Raw genomic sequence first — 17,868 nt, forward strand, 5'->3', positions numbered from 1 at the left:
CGAAGCAGAGCTTTGCAAGGACGGGTATTGAGCCCGCTAATGGAATTCAACTTGGGTGGTTGCACACCTGAGTTGTACAGAAAATTTCAAATTAAAACAAAAAATTGTGTCAGCTTCAGGTCCCATTAATATTCATGAAAATTCACAACTGGAACTTGGATGGCCAAGGGTGCACTGCTGTATATGCATGGAGCACCAGCTATTGATTTTCTCCCAGCGACTACAGAGAACCAGAAGGTAAATAATTCAGCAGGGTAATGATTAAACATGTCTGTGTATGTTTTCCTTTTCCAACAGACTGCAGCGTAGGAACAGGAGTAGGCCATTTAGCCCTGGCTGATGTGTGACCGAACTATCACTGCCTTTGTACATCTGGCATTTGGTTAACAAACAACTATCAATCTCCGATTCAAAATTAACAATTGATTAACCATTAGTGGAAGATCGTTCCAAACATCTACCGCCCTAAGTGTTTCCTAAATTTGCTCCTGAAAAGTCTGGCTCTATATCGTGGACTATTCGCCCAGTGTGCGCCCAGTTTGCAGAAATAGTTTAAAAGCAAAATACTACAAATGCTGGAAATCAAAAATGACAATAAGAACCCTCATCAGGTCAGGCAGCATATGCGGAGAGTAAAGCAGGGTTAACGTTTCAAGTTTAAGGGCAGCACAGTGGTTAGCACTGCTGCCTCACAGCACCAGGGATTCAGGTTCAATTCCAGCCTTGGGTGGCTATGTGAGTTTGCACGTTCTCCCCGTGTCTGCGTGGGTTTCCTTCGGGTGCTCCGGTTTCCTCCCAAGGTCTGAAAGACATGCTGGTTAGGTGCATTGGCCATGCTAAATTCTCCCTCAGTGCACCTGAACAGGTGCCGGAGAGTGGCAACTAGGGGATTTTCAAAGTAACTACATTGCAGTGTTAAATTAAGCCTGCCTGTGACGCTAATAAAAAACTTAAGCTTAACTTAAACTTAACAGTGCAGAGAGAGGCCTTTCGGCCCATCGAGTCTACACTGACTCTCCAAAAGAGCATCTTAATCAGCACCCACCCCCCCACCCCCCCTGCTTGCCCTATCCTTGTAACCCCGCTCACTTACTGCAGTAGTAGTGTGGTTCAATGGTTTTTGATACTTCATTAGCTCTCAATCCAAGGTCTGAATGTCCTATCAGAAGTGTGGTGTTCAGTGCTGGTCACCATTCCCAAAGTGGGTCTAACAGTGGAATTGTATGGTTACAGTATAATTCCTATTCCCTTGTTGTTAGGTTCTCCAGATACAAAGCATTCCATTAGCCTTTTTGTATATTTTCTGTATGTTTTAATAATCGATGTACTCAAGTCTGTTTGTTCCCCCTCTGCTTCTAGTATTTTTACCATTAAGCAAGTACGCTGATCAATTGTTTTTGGATCCATCAGGGGTGACTACATATTTACTCATGTTGAATCCATTACTACAGTTCTCTCCACTTAGTTCATCCATCAACATCTCTTTTTAATGTCGATGGTAGCCATGATGTGGAGATGCTGGTGTTAGACTGGGGTGGGCACAGTAAGAAGTCTCATTACACCAGGTTAAAGTCCAACAGGTTTATTTGGTATCACGAGCTTTTGAAGCGCTGCTCCTTCATCAGGTGAGTATGAAGGAGCAGCGCTCCGAAAGCTCATGATTCCAAATAAACCTGTTGGACTTTAATATGGTGTTGTGAGACTTCTTACTGTCTCTTTGTAATGTAATGCTTCTAGCTCCAATGCCACCTATCTTGTGTCAGTAGCAAACCTCAATATGTGGCTTTCGATCCCCTCATCTGAGTTTTTAATAAATAAAGTGAATAGTTGCGGCTCCAACACAGATCCATGAGGGGCACCACAAGTCACATCCTGCTAATGAGAGTCCATTATCCCTACTCCCTGTCTCTGCCACTCGGCCAGTTTCCTCACCAGGCCAACTCAACCCCAGCTCCCATTTCAGCTAATCATATCTTTTGAGGCACTTTGTCAAATGTCTTGTGGAGAACCACGTTAATTACATCATAGATGACCCCCTGTCTACTAACACAGCTGCCTCACAGCGCTGGGGGCCTGAGTTCAATTCCTGGCTTGGGTCTCTATCTGTGTGGACATGTTCTCCCCATGTCTGCGTGGGTTTCCTCCGGGTGCTCCGGTTTCCTCCCACAGTCCAAAAGATGTGCCGGTTAGATGCATTGGCCATGCTAAATTCTCCCTCGGTGTACCCGACCAGGTGCCGGAGTGTGGCAACTAAGGGATTTTCACAGTAACTTCATTGCAGTGTTAATGTAAGCTTACTTGTGACTAATAAGTAAAGTTTAAGCTTACAAAAATTTAGTCAGACTTGTCGGGCATGACCGTCCCATGTGGCTCTCTCTGATTGGTTGAACATTTTCAAGGTGTTCAGTTAAGCTATTCTTAATTAACAACTCTATTAATTTCTCCACAACAGACATTAGACTAACTGATCTATAATTCCCTCATTCCCCCTTCTTTCACCTTCAATGATGGTGTGGCATGCACATATTTCCAATTCCAAGAAACAGTTCTGAAATCGAGAGGACACTGGAAGATTGGAGTTACGGCACTGGCAATGTTCACAATGATACCCATTAAAATCCTGGAATGGAAAGCCAGGGAATGACGGGAGTCTGAGATTATTCTAACAGGTGTAATAATGTGATATAGCTAAACAATTTTAAATGCTATTCAAATGACAAATGAGCATCTGAGGAAATTTAGCCTGTTTGAGTGTGGAGCGCGGTGTGCATTTTTTCCTGCAATTTTGTTTAAGACGATTTGGATTTTAACCAGAGTAATTAGCTAGCTTCTGGGTTTTCTAGAACTTAACACGCTCTCTCTCAGATATTTGTATCAAGGAATGGGTTTGATAATAATTATTTGATTCAACTAAGACTAGGAATTTCTGTTTAATGCCCCATTCCATAAAACCCTCTTTTCCACAGCCCACCATCCCCGCACATCCCGATTTTAACCCTTTCAACTTTGAAAACCCTGACTCCTGCTGGGGTTAGGGTTCCACATTTACAGAGCAGCCTAAGGCATCTTATCCAAATGACCGTTATTCACATATTGCCCAGGAGAGATCAGAAAGTGGGGAGAAATTTCTTCACCCAGAGGGTGGTGAATGTGTGGAATTCACTATCACAGAAAGTAATTGAGGCCAAAATGTTGTCCGATTTCAAGAAGAAATTAGATGTTGCTCTTGGGTTTAAAGGGATCAAGGGACATGGGCGGAAGGGGGGATCAGTATTGACTTTGATGATCAGCCATGATCAAATTGAATAGCAGAGCAAGCTTGAAGGGCCGAATGGCCTACTCCTGCTTCTATGTTTCTATCAGCGGGCAATTTGATTGTGAGATATAAAACATCTGATCCTGCCCTCAATCAATGTCTGCAGATGTAAGTTTTCCAACTGGGGCCAACAGGTAGTGATCGAGAATAGGGACCCCGAGCTGATTTCCCCTCCAACCCTTTCCCCAACTCCCTAATCCAGAGGCACTAACATTGATTGTTGCATTAAAATTGTTGCCCCAGTTAAATATACTGCCTTCACACAGACCCAGCGTCAAGCCTGTACTGTATTACACTTACCCACCAACCTTAGTGTCAGCATAGTTTTACTGTTCAATATATTCGCTGTGTGACAAAGGAAATCATCCCTTGTTTCATATATCAGAAATCTACCATTCCATTTGAAGCCACAATCAAAGCTGACTCCCAGAGGACAAGTCCCTCCGCATCCTGTGTGACATTAAGGCTTATGTTCTCACAGAAAGCTTACTTTGCCAGAGGGTCTTTCCCCAACGCAGCCTTTTCAAGGAGCAAAACCGTTCCAGGAAATGACTAGGGTTCAATAACTTTAAATTAACACAGAGCTCCTCTGCTAACCGCTGTGTTGTTGTGTCTTTGCCGCCAGACATCTCTGAAGAAGGCCATATTTCCTCTCTCACCATGAAGTCGTTGACCTTCCTGTTCCTCACGGTACTGCCTGGACTGGCTGCAGCCACATTCCCAGATGACAGTGGGCCCCTCAGCGCTGGGACTGCAGACTGTAAGTATATAGGATCTCATTAATTACTCAAAAGGAGAGAGTACATTTTCAGGGGGGGGGCTGTTCATTTGGTCAGGATTAACTCAGCATTGACCAGCCTGGGAGAAAACTTGATGTCTTTTTTTTGGGATGGAGGCGCATCCTTTTCTCATTTTCTACTGAAGATGGTGAACTGGATTTTCGTCTTCAAAGTGGTTAGCACTGCTGCCTCACAGCGCCAGGGACAATTCCGGCCCCGGGTGACTGTGTGGAGTTTGCACATTCTCCTCATGTCTGCATGGGTTTCCTCCCACAGTCCAAGGATGTGCGGGTTAGGTGGATTGGCCATGCTAAATTGACCTTTAGTGTCAGGAGGATTAGCAAGGTAAATACGTGGGGTGACGAGGATAGGGCATGGGCGGGATTGTTGTCAGGGCAGGCTCGATGGGCCGAATGGCCTCCTCCTGCACTGGACTTGAAACATCAGCTCTTTTCTCTCCTTACAGATGCTGCCAGACCTGCTGAGATTTTCCAGCATTTTCTCTTTTGGTTTCAGATTCCAGCATCTGCAGTAATTTGCTTTTGTCCCAGACACTGCCTGGGCACTACTCCTGGCACAGTGCCCAGGCATGACCATCTCTCCCTGGGGGATGTACTCATCTGTTTGCTTCTGGCAGGTTCCACTCACCAGCTGCACATCATGGGGGAACCTGTCACGATTCAAGTGTCATGTCCTCTCACTGACCTGAACGAACAATGTAACTGGGGGAGAGAGACAATGAGGTGTAAAGGCCTGATAATTACCTTTAAATATATTCAAAAGGGGATCCCAATGTTGAACATCCCTGGCAGGGGGTCAGGGACAATGCAACGGGAAATCCCCCTGGCATTGAACACATTTAGGGCCTTCCACAGGATTTCCTGACACTGATCTCGTTCCCCTCTAACAGGGCAGGAAAATCCCCCCACAAAATTTCCCATCTATCAGGGCAGCACAGTGGCACAGTTTGGGCAGCATGGTGGCACAATGGTTAGCACTGCTGCCTCACAGTGCCAGGTACCTGGGTTCAATTCACTGCCTGTTGGAATTTGCATGTTCTCCCCGTGTCTGCATGTGTTTCCTCCGGGTACTCCGGTTTCCTCCCACAGTCTAAAGCTGTGCGGATTAGGTTGATTAGCCATGCTAAATTGACACTATTGTCAGGGGGATTAGCAGGGTAAAAATTTGGGGTTACGGGAATAGGGCCTGTGTGGGATTGTGATTGGTGCAGACTTGATGGGCCGAATGGCCTCCTTCTGCACGGTAGAGATTCTATGATATCTCCAGAAATAATTCCGGAGAAGGGTAGTTAATCACTCACATGGGAGGAGACAGGCATCTTCCTTTCATCCCACTTGAGCTTATCAGGGTTGGACATAGGCTGAATCCTTAAGGATTTTTTGAAGAGGTGAGGGAGAGTGCTTGACCTTACCTCATTGTCAAAGGTGGTCCTTCACTATCTCAGAAGGGACCACCCTGTCATGACTTCAGATAAATGATCCCTTGAATTCATACCTTCAAAATGTTTTCACCACTGTCAGTTCGAGCTTCTCATTCATTCATTCACTGAAAGTTGTATTTACACTATGCATTGTGGGAAGGTGCTCACTCAACAGCAACAAGTCCTGACCTCCAGGGAGTGACATTCCACAGTGAATTGAGGCTTTGTTTACATTGAAAGGATTGGGCAATGCATCACTGTTCAATTAGGGGGCTGAGAAAATTGTCTGATGGAATTCAAGTGAACTAATGGAAATATATGACAAACATCAGCAAGAATGCAATAAATGGTGACATGGGGACATGGTGTAAATGATACAGGACTTATTGAAATGCGTGTTTGAGTTATGGGTAGATTTAAAGGGTGGGAACCATTTTTAAACCCACAATAGGCCGTGTGGTTTCCCTGACCTTCTTGTCCTCTGTTGACCTGTGACAGAACTGCTGCTGGGGATGGAATAGGATTACAAAGAGCAGACATTGAAAAGGTTCTTGAAAGATCAACTGCGTGGTGGTCCGTGTAGAGACTGACCTTTTTAGTGCATTAGTATCGGGACAATGTTTATTAATGTCACAAGTAGGCTTACATTAACACTGCAGTGAAGTTACTGTAAAAATCCCCTTCGCCACACTCCGGCGCCTGTTCAGGTACACTGAGGGAGAATTTAGCATGGCTAATGCACCTTACCAGCAAGTTTTTCGGACTGTGGGAGGAATCCGGAGTACCCGGAGGAAACCCACACAGACTCGGCGAGAAGGTGCAGACTCCGCACAGTCACCCAAGCCGGGAATCAAATCTGGGTCCCTAGCACTGTGAGGCAGCAGTGCTAACCATTGTGCCACCGTGCTGCCCCAGTCTAATACTGTATATTACACTTACTATATGATAATGTATCCTCTCAAATTGTCCCGACTGTTACTACCATAATCACAGATATACCATTAACCATAAGTCCTTATTTAATTTGACACAGTCTGGAAAGTTTTCTCAGTCCTACTCACAGCTCATGTCAATACAGCATTGGTGAAACCAGTGATGAAATCTTTGTGACAATACTAGTGGCACAGAAGGTCAGTGTGCCAAGATGACATGCTACAGACTGTCACAGCACAGATTTTAGTACAATTCCCGAGAAATGGCATTTCTGATTGCTGCTATATGGTCAGGCCAAGTGGTGCTAAGTGCTCTCTAAACAGTGGGGGAGGAAATCTGCATGTACAGCCCTAAGTGTCTCGCAAGCAATGGTTAATGAGCAGCGCTGGGACACACCTAATAATAAAGCGCTCACTCTTATTCATCATCTTTGTCCTATTCTCTCCTGAAAGTGCTGACACAAGTTGTAGTGCAATGCAACTTTAAAGAACTGTTGAGTCTTAAGGGTAATGGTCCCAGTACTTGTTATGAGGTGGGAATGACTTCCTGCGACAGGGAAATACGGAAAAGCCAAGTTCCTGGCAAATTTAACAACAGGAGCTTATTTGATGTGTTTTTTTTTAACCCTCTATTTCACAGCTGACCGCCAGGCAGATTGAGAGCTGGTTGCTCAGAAATGTAAGCAATGGAATTAGCACAGGCTAGAGGAGATGGAAGGAGGGCTCTGGGGGTTTGGTTGCAAGAGGGGGGTGGAGAGAGAGAGAGAGATCATGGAGAAAGAGGTTGCAGTGGAGTTCAGATCCAGCAGTTTTTATTTTTTGGCAGCCTATAGCTCCTAAGTCCAAAGATGTGCGGGTTAGGTTGATTGACCATGCTAAATTGACCCTTAGTGTCAAGGGGGCTAGCTAAGGTAAATGCATGGGGTTACGGGGATAGGGCCTGGGTGGGATTGTGGTCAGTGCAGACTCGATGGGCTGAAGGGCCACCTTCTGCACTGTAGGGAGTCTATGATTCTGTGTTTGATTCTTTGTTTCTGTGCCCTGAGAAACTGACCTGTGACCATTAAATCCAAATGGAATTATAACCTAAATCTTACCGTAATTATAATTAACATATTATGAATACTGACCCGACTCTTGAGAGTCAACCAACTTCAGAACTGAGCACATTCACAGTGCGTTCAAGTTAGATTTTCCATATTTCAGAATTTAAATCCGCTGCGTCCAGCCTTTCCCTGAGCATCTGGAGAACATCCAATTACGTTGGGCTCAGCCCTTGCCAGATATCCAAATGTAACATTGGGTAATAGTCTGAAGTGGAGATGCTGGCGTTGGACTGGGGTGAACACAGTAAGAGTTTTAATGGTATTTGCCACCAAATAAACCTGTTGGACTTTAACCTGGTGTTGTTAAAACTCTTACTGTAATAGTCTGAAGCCCAGCTTATTTTCCTCCTCCAAAGCTCAGGATCATTGAGGCCAATTTCTTTTTATGTTCCTGGCTGAGGTTCGCTTACTCGCACAGACCAGGGTGAAATCTGGAGCTTTCCAACTCTGGATGGTTCAACACCATCCAATTTAACTCAACCCTTTAAAGAGAGCGGCGGGCTGAGAAAATAACGGACTTTATATCCTATCCGGAGAAGATCATTGAGATTTTCCCACATATTCAACTGCTCAATAGCCAAATGCATTGCCTTGTGTCAGGTTTCACCCTCAGCCGGGTAATGGTTGTGATGTTACCACTGACCACAGTGCCCCTGGGTGAGATAAAGTGAATTGAAATTGGTCAGAATACCTGGTTACCATCCAGTGGGTGGCTGCTGGAAAGGACCGTGTAACAAGGTACATTTACCAATTCTGTGCCTCCGGCAGGGTTGCACTAAAATCAGGAGTGCGGATTGATGTTAGGACAACAATACAGTGATGGTGATTCTCTGATCCCTGCACCATTCCTACCAGGAACAATCAGCAAAGCAGCGCTGGTCATCCAGCAGCTCCGCATGGCATGGGCATCTGGCATGGCCATGAATCTGCGACTCCACATGCCCCCAACCACAATCTGTACCAGCGAGACATGAAAGAGAACAGCAAGGTTATCCAAGTCTTTCACCAGCGCTTCCTTCATAAGATTCCTTTTATTAGTGTCACAAGTAGGCTTACATTAACACTGCAATTAAGCTTTGTGTGAAGATCCCCTAGTCACCACACTCCGGCGCCTGTTCGGGTACACTGAAGGAGAATTTAACATGGCCAATGCACCTAAGCAGCACATCTTTCGGACTGTGGGAGGAAACCGGAGCACCTGGATGAAACCCGCACAGACACGGAGAGAATGTGCAGATTCCGCACAGACAGTCACCCAAGCCAGGAATTGAACCCGGGTCCTTGGCGCTGTGAGGCAGCAGTGCTAACCACTGTGCCACCATGGGTATCATATGGAGTGACAGCATCACCAATGATAGCAGATAATGAAGAAAGCAAATGGAATGTTAGCATTTATAGCTACAGGAATAGAATATAAAGGTAAGGAAGTATTGTTGCAAGTGCACAAGGCATTGGTGAGGCCGCACCTGGAGTATTCTGCACAGTTTTGGTCCCCTTATTTGAGGAAAGATGCAGTGGCATTGGAGACAGTTCAGAGGAGGTTCACTAGATTGATTCCAGAGATGACAGGTTTGTCGTATGAAGAGAGATTGAATAGGTTAGGCCGATACTCTCTGGAATTTAGAAGAATGAGGAGAGATCAAATTGAGGTATACAAGATGATGAAAGGTATGGGTAAAGTAAACGTGGAGTGGATGCTTCCTCTTGTGGGACATCTTAGGATGAGAGGTCATAGTCTTAGGATAAGGGGTAGCAAATTTAAAACAGAGTTGAGGAGAAACTACTTCTCCCAAAGGGTTGTGAATCTGTGGAATTCGCTCCCCCAAAGTGCGGTGGATGCTGGGACAGTGAGTAAATTTAAGGAGGAGTTAGACAGATTTTTAATTGGGAATGGGTTGAAGGGTTATGGGGAGAAGACAGGAAAATGGGGATGAGGAGCATATCAGTCATGATCAAATGGCGGAGCAGACTCGATGGGCCGAATGGCCTAATTCTGCTCCTATATCTTATGAACTTATGAGGGAAGGAAAACTCAATTGCTGTTGTAAAGTTGTATTCAGATAAAAAGATGCCACCTGTGGTATATGCATCCTCAAATAGATTTAAGTCAAACATTTATTTGTTGACGCAGATGTTTTCTTATTAATTACTGTGGTCAACACTGGTAATTTGAATATATTTTCCCCATTGTTCTTTGTGACACCTTTGGGCAGTAAATCAGGATAATATTTCATGCATAAGAGCCCTTCCAATTCTGTTAAACATGAGTAAAGTTTGACTATATTGCAATGAATATAAATGACCCTCATCAACTAATTCTCTTGTTATAATAGAGTGCTATATTGTCCAATTGGAATGCGAACCGTGTTATAATTCCTAATAGCACTTTGGGTTGTTGACTATTGGAAGTGACTCGGAGCAGCATTGTTGGGCAGTGACCTTGTGAATTCACCCAATAAAACACACAAGGGCGAAATTAAATCTCTTTTAACAACCTTCTTGCTGGTTGTCTTGGTGTGTTTATTTTTGAATTAGGTAAATACCAGTCAAATTGGGGCTCGTGTAAAGGCGAGTCTGATTCTGATTTCAGGTATTAGGTTTTTTAAGCACCATCCGTGAACTGGGTGTGTGTGTCAGCAATGCATTGTGTTGGCATGGTGAACAGATGTGCTATTTTAATGAGCAGACTCTGGAGAAACTGTGCGTAATGTTGATCTAACCACCCCTCCCCTGGTGCAAACCTGCCCAGTCTTAGGCAATTAATATGAAGCTGTGAATCAATTAATTTAGTGTCAATAAATTAGTTGACAGGAATTTCTTTTTCCCTTCAATGTTCTCACTTGCTGCTCTGAATGTTCAGACTCACACTGTGATCTACCTTTCTCACCATAACAGTTTATCAGTACCAAACGGACATTCTTCATCAAGTGAGATTCAGCAGTGAACTCAGCAATGATGCATAACACCCCAAGTCATTTGGCATTGGTGCATCGCACTCCAAGCCCATCCAGTCACAGAATAGTACAGTGCAGGAGAGGCCCTTCGAGTCTGCGCCGACACGTAAAAGATCCTCACCTGCCCACCTAATCCCACTTGCCAGCACTTGGCCCATAGCCTTGAATGTTATGGCGTGCCAAGTACTCATCCAAATACTTTTTAAAGGATGTGAGGCAACCTGCCTCCACCACCTTCCCAGACAGTGCATTCCAGACTGTCACCACCCTCTGGGTAAAAATGTTGTTCCTTAAACCCCCCCTAAACCTCCCACCCCCTCACTTTTAACTTGTGTCTCCTCGTAACTGACCCTTCAACTAAGGGGAACAGCTGCTCCCTATCTATGTACCTCATAATCTTGAACACCTCAATCAGGTCGCCTCTCAGTCTTCTCTGCTCCAGAGAAAATAACCCAAGCTTATCCAACCTCTCTTTATAACTTAAATAAGAAGTCTCACAACACCAGGTTAAAGTCCAACAGGTTTATTTGGTAGCACGAGTTTTTGGAGCACTGCCCCTTCATCAGGTGAGGGGTCTGATGAAGGGGCAGCGCTCCGAAAGCTCGTGCGACTAAATAAACCTGTCGGACTTTAACCTGGTGTTGTGAGACTTCTTACTGTGTCTACCCCAGTCCAACGCCGGCATCTCCACATCATCTTTATATCTTAAATGTTTCATCCCAGGCAACATTCTGGTGAATCTCCTCTGCACCCCTTCCAGTGTGTTCATGTCCTTCCTATAATGTGGCAACTAGAACTGCACACAGTACTCCAGCTGTGGCCTCACCAAAGTTCTATACAACTCCATCATGGCCTCTCTGCTTTTGTAATCTATACCCCGACTGATAAAGGCAAGTGTGCCATATGCCATTTTCACCACGCTATTAACCTGCCTTTCTGCCTTCAGAGATCTATGGATAAACACGCCAAGGTCCCTGTGTTCTTCAGAACTTCCTAGTGTCAGACCTTTCATAGTATACCTCCTTGTCAAATTATTCCTTCCAAAGTGTATCACCTCACATTTTTCAGGGTTAAATTCCATCTGCCACTTATCCACCCATTTAACCATCTCGTCTATATCTTCCTGTAACCCAAGATACTCAACCTCACTGTTAACCACCTGGCCAAATTCCGTGTCATCGGCAAACTTACTGATCCTACCCCCCCCCCCCCCCCAATATATAAATGACGAACAATAGGGGGCCCAGCACGGATCCCTGTGGTATGCCATTGGTCACTGGCCTCCAGTCACTAAAGCAGCCGTCTATCATCACCCTCTGTCTCCTATCGCTAACCCAATTATGAATCCACCTTATCAGATCATCCTGTATCCCCATGTGCATTTGCCGCCTTAATAAGTCTCCCATGTGGGACTTTGTCATTCCCTCCCAACCATCTCTTCCTGTAAGACTTTCTCCTCACTTCACACAAGTGGCGGTGGATATCCAGAATTACCCCCCAGCCCCCACCCCCCCCAATCACCCCACCAACTCTCCCACACTCCAATCACGCCTCACCCCCAGAGAAGTTACTGAGGCCAATGTCAATTAAACCTTCAAGACTGACATTGATAAACTTTTGTTGGGCAAGGGTTTTCAAGGTTATGGACCAGGGCAAGTTAATGTATTTTAAATACAAATCAATCATACTCCATGGTCATTATATGGAAGGGCTCAAATTCCAAAGAGTACAAGTTATAATTATGAAGTTGGGAGCAAGAAGGAAGTCAGGCATTACTCTGTCACCTAAAGGGGATAGATACACTTGTGGGATGTACCGGGGAAGGCCATTCCAGACTGTCACCACCCTCTGGGTAAAAATGTTGTTCCTTAAACCCCCCCTAAACCTCCCACCCCCTCACTTTTAACTTGTGTCTCCTCGTAACTGACCCTTCAACTAAGGGGAACAGCTGCTCCCTATCTATGTACCTCATAATCTTGAACACCTCAATCAGGTCGCCTCTCGTAACTGACCCTTCAACTAAGGGGAACAGCTGCTCCCTATCTATGTACCTCATAATCTTGAACACCTCAATCAGGTCGCCTCTCAGTCTTCTCTGCTCCAGAGAAAATAACCCAAGCCTATCCAACCTCTCTTTATAACTTAAATAAGAAGTCTCACAACACCAGGTTAAAGTCCAACAGGTTTATTTGGTAGCACGAGTTTTTGGAGCACTGCCCCTTCATCAGGTGAGGGGTCTGATGAAGGGGCAGCGCTCCATGAAGGTGGATGATGTGAGTGAATTTAAGAGGGAGGGGATATCAAGGGATATGGTGAGAAAGTAGAAAGATAGGGTTAATGCAAAAAAACGGGTGAATTGGCGGCCTCAGATACTTACATTTTTACAAAAGATGTTAAAACTGACAGTCTAACAATGTGGGGTTAAGGAACTGACATCTTGGGCGGGGTGGTGGGGGTGGGTTGGGGAGGTGTGTTGCGGAAGAGGTCCTCCGTGCACGATGCCCGACAACATTTTAACTTGTTATTCGTTGAGTGAGCATGGCTGGCTCGGCCAGCATTTATTGCCCATCACTTTGAGAAGGTGGTGGTGAGCTGCCTTCCTTAACTGCTGCAGCCCACGTTGGGGGGTGGTAGGTATGTTCTCATTCTTTATAACCCAGATAACGAATTCATTGCCACACAGAGGAAATTTTCCCCATAGTTTTGCAAAGGAGAGCCTTAAAGTTTTAACTGCCAACTATATAATGTGTGTTCTTGATTATGCTGCTTGACAGTGTTCAATTGCTCCTGTTGCTGTATATGCATCTATTATATTCGATGAGAACAGGATCAAGCTCTGATTAGGTGCCCCCTCCCTCTCATACTTGAGAGCCTTAAAAGATGAGATTTAACACTGAGAGGATCTTGTGTGTAAGAGCCTGACAATGGGTAATGCATAATAGCAATTGTATCATAACTGCATGTGTGGTGAAAAAGTCAGTGTTATTTTAGGATTACCCATCATTGGTTTAATAATTTCCATTAAGAAAGGTTGTTTCTTATTCATTTTTACCATATGTGTCACCATTATTATTAAGGTTAAAACATTTCACCTGCCCTGCCCCCCCCCTCCCCCCGCCAACACATTGTAATGTTTTCCCATTCTAGTCTCACCCATTGACCTTACCCTGTGAATGGCCATTGACACATTGCTCCAATTCCCCAGAATACATGAATCAATCCTATGACCTGCAGTTATTAACTGAGAAATCCTCTATCTGTAATCCACCCATCCAGTTTCCACTGACATTCTGGCTCCCGCTCATCCAATTTTGATACTAGTTTCAAAACTCCCTGTTTTGTATGGCCAACAAGAACATTCACAGGCCAGACACATCACTGGTTAGATATGTGCTAACGCTCCCTCTAAACAGATTCTTGCTCGAATAGCATTTAAGCTGCCCTTCTGGTACCTCATCCAAGTCACCAATCTTCATACGTGATGTCCCAAGTATGTGTGGTTTTCCAGTCAAATAGATTGTGATTAGGAGCAGAAGCCCCAGTTAATGTTTGCCTGGCCTACACTGGGGGAGGTGGTGGCATAGTGATATTGTCACTGGACTAATAATGACCCTGGGTAATGTTTTGGGGACCCGTGTTCGAATCCTACTAGAGCAGATGGTGAAATTTGAATTCAATAAAAATCTGGAATTAAAAGTCTCGTGATGACCATGACACCAATATCGATTGTTGTAAAAGGATGGTATGGTGCAGCAGTGGTTAGCACTGCTGCCTCACAGCATCATGGACCCGGATTCGATTCAGGCCTCAGGTCACTGTGTGGAGTCTGCATGTTCTCCCTGTGTCTGCCTGTGATTCCTCCGGGTGCTCCGGTTTCCTCCCACAGTCCAAAGATGTGCGGATTGGGTTGATTGGCCATGCTAAATTGCCCTTAGTGTCAGGGGGAGTAGGAGGGTGGATATTTGGGGTTGAGGGGATAGCCCTGGATGGGATAGTTGTCAGTGCAGGCTCAATGGGCCAAATGGCCTCCTTCTGCACTGTAAATTCTATGATTTCTATGATTAAAAACCCATCTGGTTCATTAATGCCCTTTAGGGAAGGAAATCTTCCATCTGGTCTACACATGACTCCCAATCCTCAGCAAGGTAATGTGGTTTACTCTTAAAATGCCCACTGAAATTGCCTCACGCGCCACTCAGTTCAAGGACAATGAGGGATGGGCAATAAATGCTGGCGCAGTCAGTGACGCCCACATCCCATGAATGAATAAAAAAAACTTTGGTCAAAGGTAATTGAGGGGTGGACTTCCATGGAACTGGAATCCAGCACGAGCCTTCAGAAAAGGCTGCAAGATAGTCAAAGTCTGTCGATTATACTTTAGGTTCAAAATGAATTGAAATAACTGTAACATGTTTAATTGCTTACATTTGTAATTGGAGACTTATGGCCGAATCCCTTTTTACATTGTGTTTTAATGCCTTTTTTTACTAGGCAGACTGTGATCATTAACAAGCTCCATTAATTCAGCATCAGGTTAGAGCTCAAAATGTAGAATGCAAGCAATTTTTGAAATAAAAGTTATGTATGCGTACTTATGCTTAAAAATCTTGATTAAATAGCGAGTCTCTCACCTACCCTTGATTTATCAATTCTTATCTGGTCAGATGACCCTGAAATCTGGTGAGCATAGTGACATTGTCACTGGATTAGTAATCCAGTGATCCAGGGTGATGTTCTAGGGACCCGGGTTCGAAACCCACCACAGCAAATGGTGAAATTTGAATTCAATAAAAGTCTGGAATTAAAAGTCTGCTGATGACCATGAAACCATTGCCATGAAACCCATCTGGTTCACTAATGTCCTTCAGGGAAGGAAATCTGCCACTCTTACCCAGTCTGGCCTACATGTGATTCCAGACCCAGAGCAATGTCAAAAGTTAAGTTAAAAAGTTTATTTATTAGTCACAAGTAGGCTTATATTCACACTGCAATTAAGTTACTGTGAAAATCCCCTAGTCGCCACGCTCCAGCACCTGTTCGGGTACACTGAAGGAGAATTTATCATGACCAATTCACCTAACCCGCACATCTTTGGACTGTGGGAGGAAACCAGAGCACCCGGAGGAAACCCATGCAGACACGGGGAGAATGTGCCAACTCCACACAGACAGTGACCCAAGCTGGGAATCGAACCTGGGTTCCTGGGGCTGTGAGGCAGCAGTGCTAACCACTGTGCCAATGTGGTTGACTCCCAACTGCCCTCAGGGATAGGCAAAAAGTGCAGGCTATCCAGCGCCACCCACATTCGATCAATGAATAAAATAATAAAAACAGGCAGTTTTGAATCTAACTTGAAGCTGTAACTTCAACATCTGGCTTAGTAACTTGTTCGGTTGAGGTGTGCTCCTTTAAAAAATAACTACCAGTGCAGGCTGTGTTCCTGTTCTATACATTGGCTTTTCCTCTTTAGTCTCTCCAGCGTTACAGCAGGAATTCATTCAGGATGGAGTAAGCAGTCTTGCCATTGTGACCTGCCTGTCCTTGGCGGGATTGATGGATCTTTGCAAACTGGAGCTCTGTTCTGTACGTCACCCATTCTGTACTTGACCTCCCAGCCACATTGTGTGACATCCTGGGGCAGCCAGTCACAGTGTCTCGGCTACCCACCACCTGTATTTAAATGAAGTAACAATTCCACCACCCCCCCTCTCTGATTTTTGGCTATTTTTCTGGGAAGAAAATCATACTCTAATCATAAACGCAAACAGTAGAAATGAGAAGTCACCATCATAAAAATAGTACTTTTTTTAAAAGAACGGGCGGCACGGTAGCACAGTGGTTAGCACTGCTGCTTCACAGCTCCAGGGACCTGGGTTCGATTCCCGGCTTGGGTCACTGTCTGTGTGGAGTTTGCACATTCTCCTCGTGTCTGCGTGGGTTTCCTCCGGGTGCTCCGGTTTCCTCCCACAGTCCAAAGATGTGCAGGTAAGGTTGATTGGCCATGCTAAAATTGCCCCTTAGTGTCCTGGGATGCGTAGATTAGAGGGATTAGCGGGTAAAATATGTAGGGATATGGGGGTAGGGCCTGGGTGGGATTGTGGTCAGTGCAGACTCGATGGGCCGAATGGCCTCTTTCTGTACTGTAGGGTTTCTATGATTCTACAACAAGGAATATAATTTTTATATGTATCGTTCTAGATGGGTCAATGGTAAAGGTTATAGATGAGCAATGATCCAGTGTGAATGTATTGGAATTAAAAGTCTAACGGTGACCATGAAACCATTGCCAATTGTTGTAAAAACTCATCTCGTTCACTAATGTCCTTTAGGGAAGGAAATCTGCCATCCTTATCTGTTCTGATCTACATGTGACTCCTGTTATGGTTCAGGTCAGAAACTCCCAAGTGTTTTATGAAGCCCGCCTGAATCATAAGTTTTGCATCTTGATTATGGCCAGGATAAGCATGAGACGTTTCACTTCAGGTATGATTCAAGTGACCCACCGGGGAGTTTTTATCAAGGTTTAGTTAAGAATATAGTTAACATGTATAGTAAGAAAATTAGCAAGAGCTTTTATCAGTTGCAAACAAGAAACAAACAAACAGTCATGAATATATATAAGCTGTCCCAATCAAAACCAAAACCTCCCATTGGTAGGAGACCCTTTTCACAGGTTTAACACAGCACAGACTAATGCTCACGTGACACTGGGATCGAGGCCATTAATTGAATTCTGCAGTCAAATGCTCTTGAGACTCTGAACAGTTTGAAAACAATGCAACTTCCCAAAACACCAGGGATACTCCGGCCCAGCCCCGAACAACAGCAGATTTTCACCCTTCAGGAAAACAAGATCTTGTTCTCAGCTAACCAACAGAATTTTCAAAACAACAGGGAGAGAGGGAAACACTTTTTAGCTTACTGTCCCTTCTAACAACTAAAAACTCAAACTTGCAGCTCTGAACTGAAACTGAAATCCCTGTCCACCCAACAATGACATCACCTCAGGCTGTGAGCATGAATTTTGAAAAATCTCTCAAAGGTATACTAACATCACACTCCAGATCTGGAATGGTTGACTCTCAAATGCCCTCTGAAATGGAAGGCAGTTAGGGATGGGCTATAAATGCTGGCCCAGCCAGCGACACCCACACCCCGTAAAATTAATACATTTTTAAAAATTGTTAAAGTAAGGGCCCACAAAGTTTTCAACCCAAATAAAGCTCTCTCCCTCTTTCCATCTTGTCCCACTCCACCGTACCCTCCCAGTCTATCCTGAAAAAGTTTAATGGTGCAAATCTTGAAAGAATCCTTTCTGCTTTCATCTGACATTTCTAATT

At 44.6% G+C, this 17,868-nt stretch overlaps 1 protein-coding gene across 1 annotated transcript in view; it reads left to right on the top strand.

The window, feature by feature from the left end:
• Window positions 1-3,947: 3,947 nt before the first annotated feature.
• sema6bb (sema domain, transmembrane domain (TM), and cytoplasmic domain, (semaphorin) 6Bb) overlaps window positions 3,948-17,868 on the top strand; it is a 325,575-nt gene continuing 311,654 nt past the window's right edge. Inside the window, exon 1 of the mRNA XM_078198149.1 lies at window positions 3,948-4,076. Within this exon, the coding sequence (XP_078054275.1) occupies window positions 3,977-4,076 (100 nt within the window). The 5' untranslated portion in view covers window positions 3,948-3,976. The remainder of the gene's footprint in view (window positions 4,077-17,868) is intronic.

This window comes from Mustelus asterias, chromosome 26 (genome assembly GCF_964213995.1).
Source record: "Mustelus asterias chromosome 26, sMusAst1.hap1.1, whole genome shotgun sequence".
Lineage (NCBI taxonomy): Eukaryota > Metazoa > Chordata > Chondrichthyes > Carcharhiniformes > Triakidae > Mustelus > Mustelus asterias.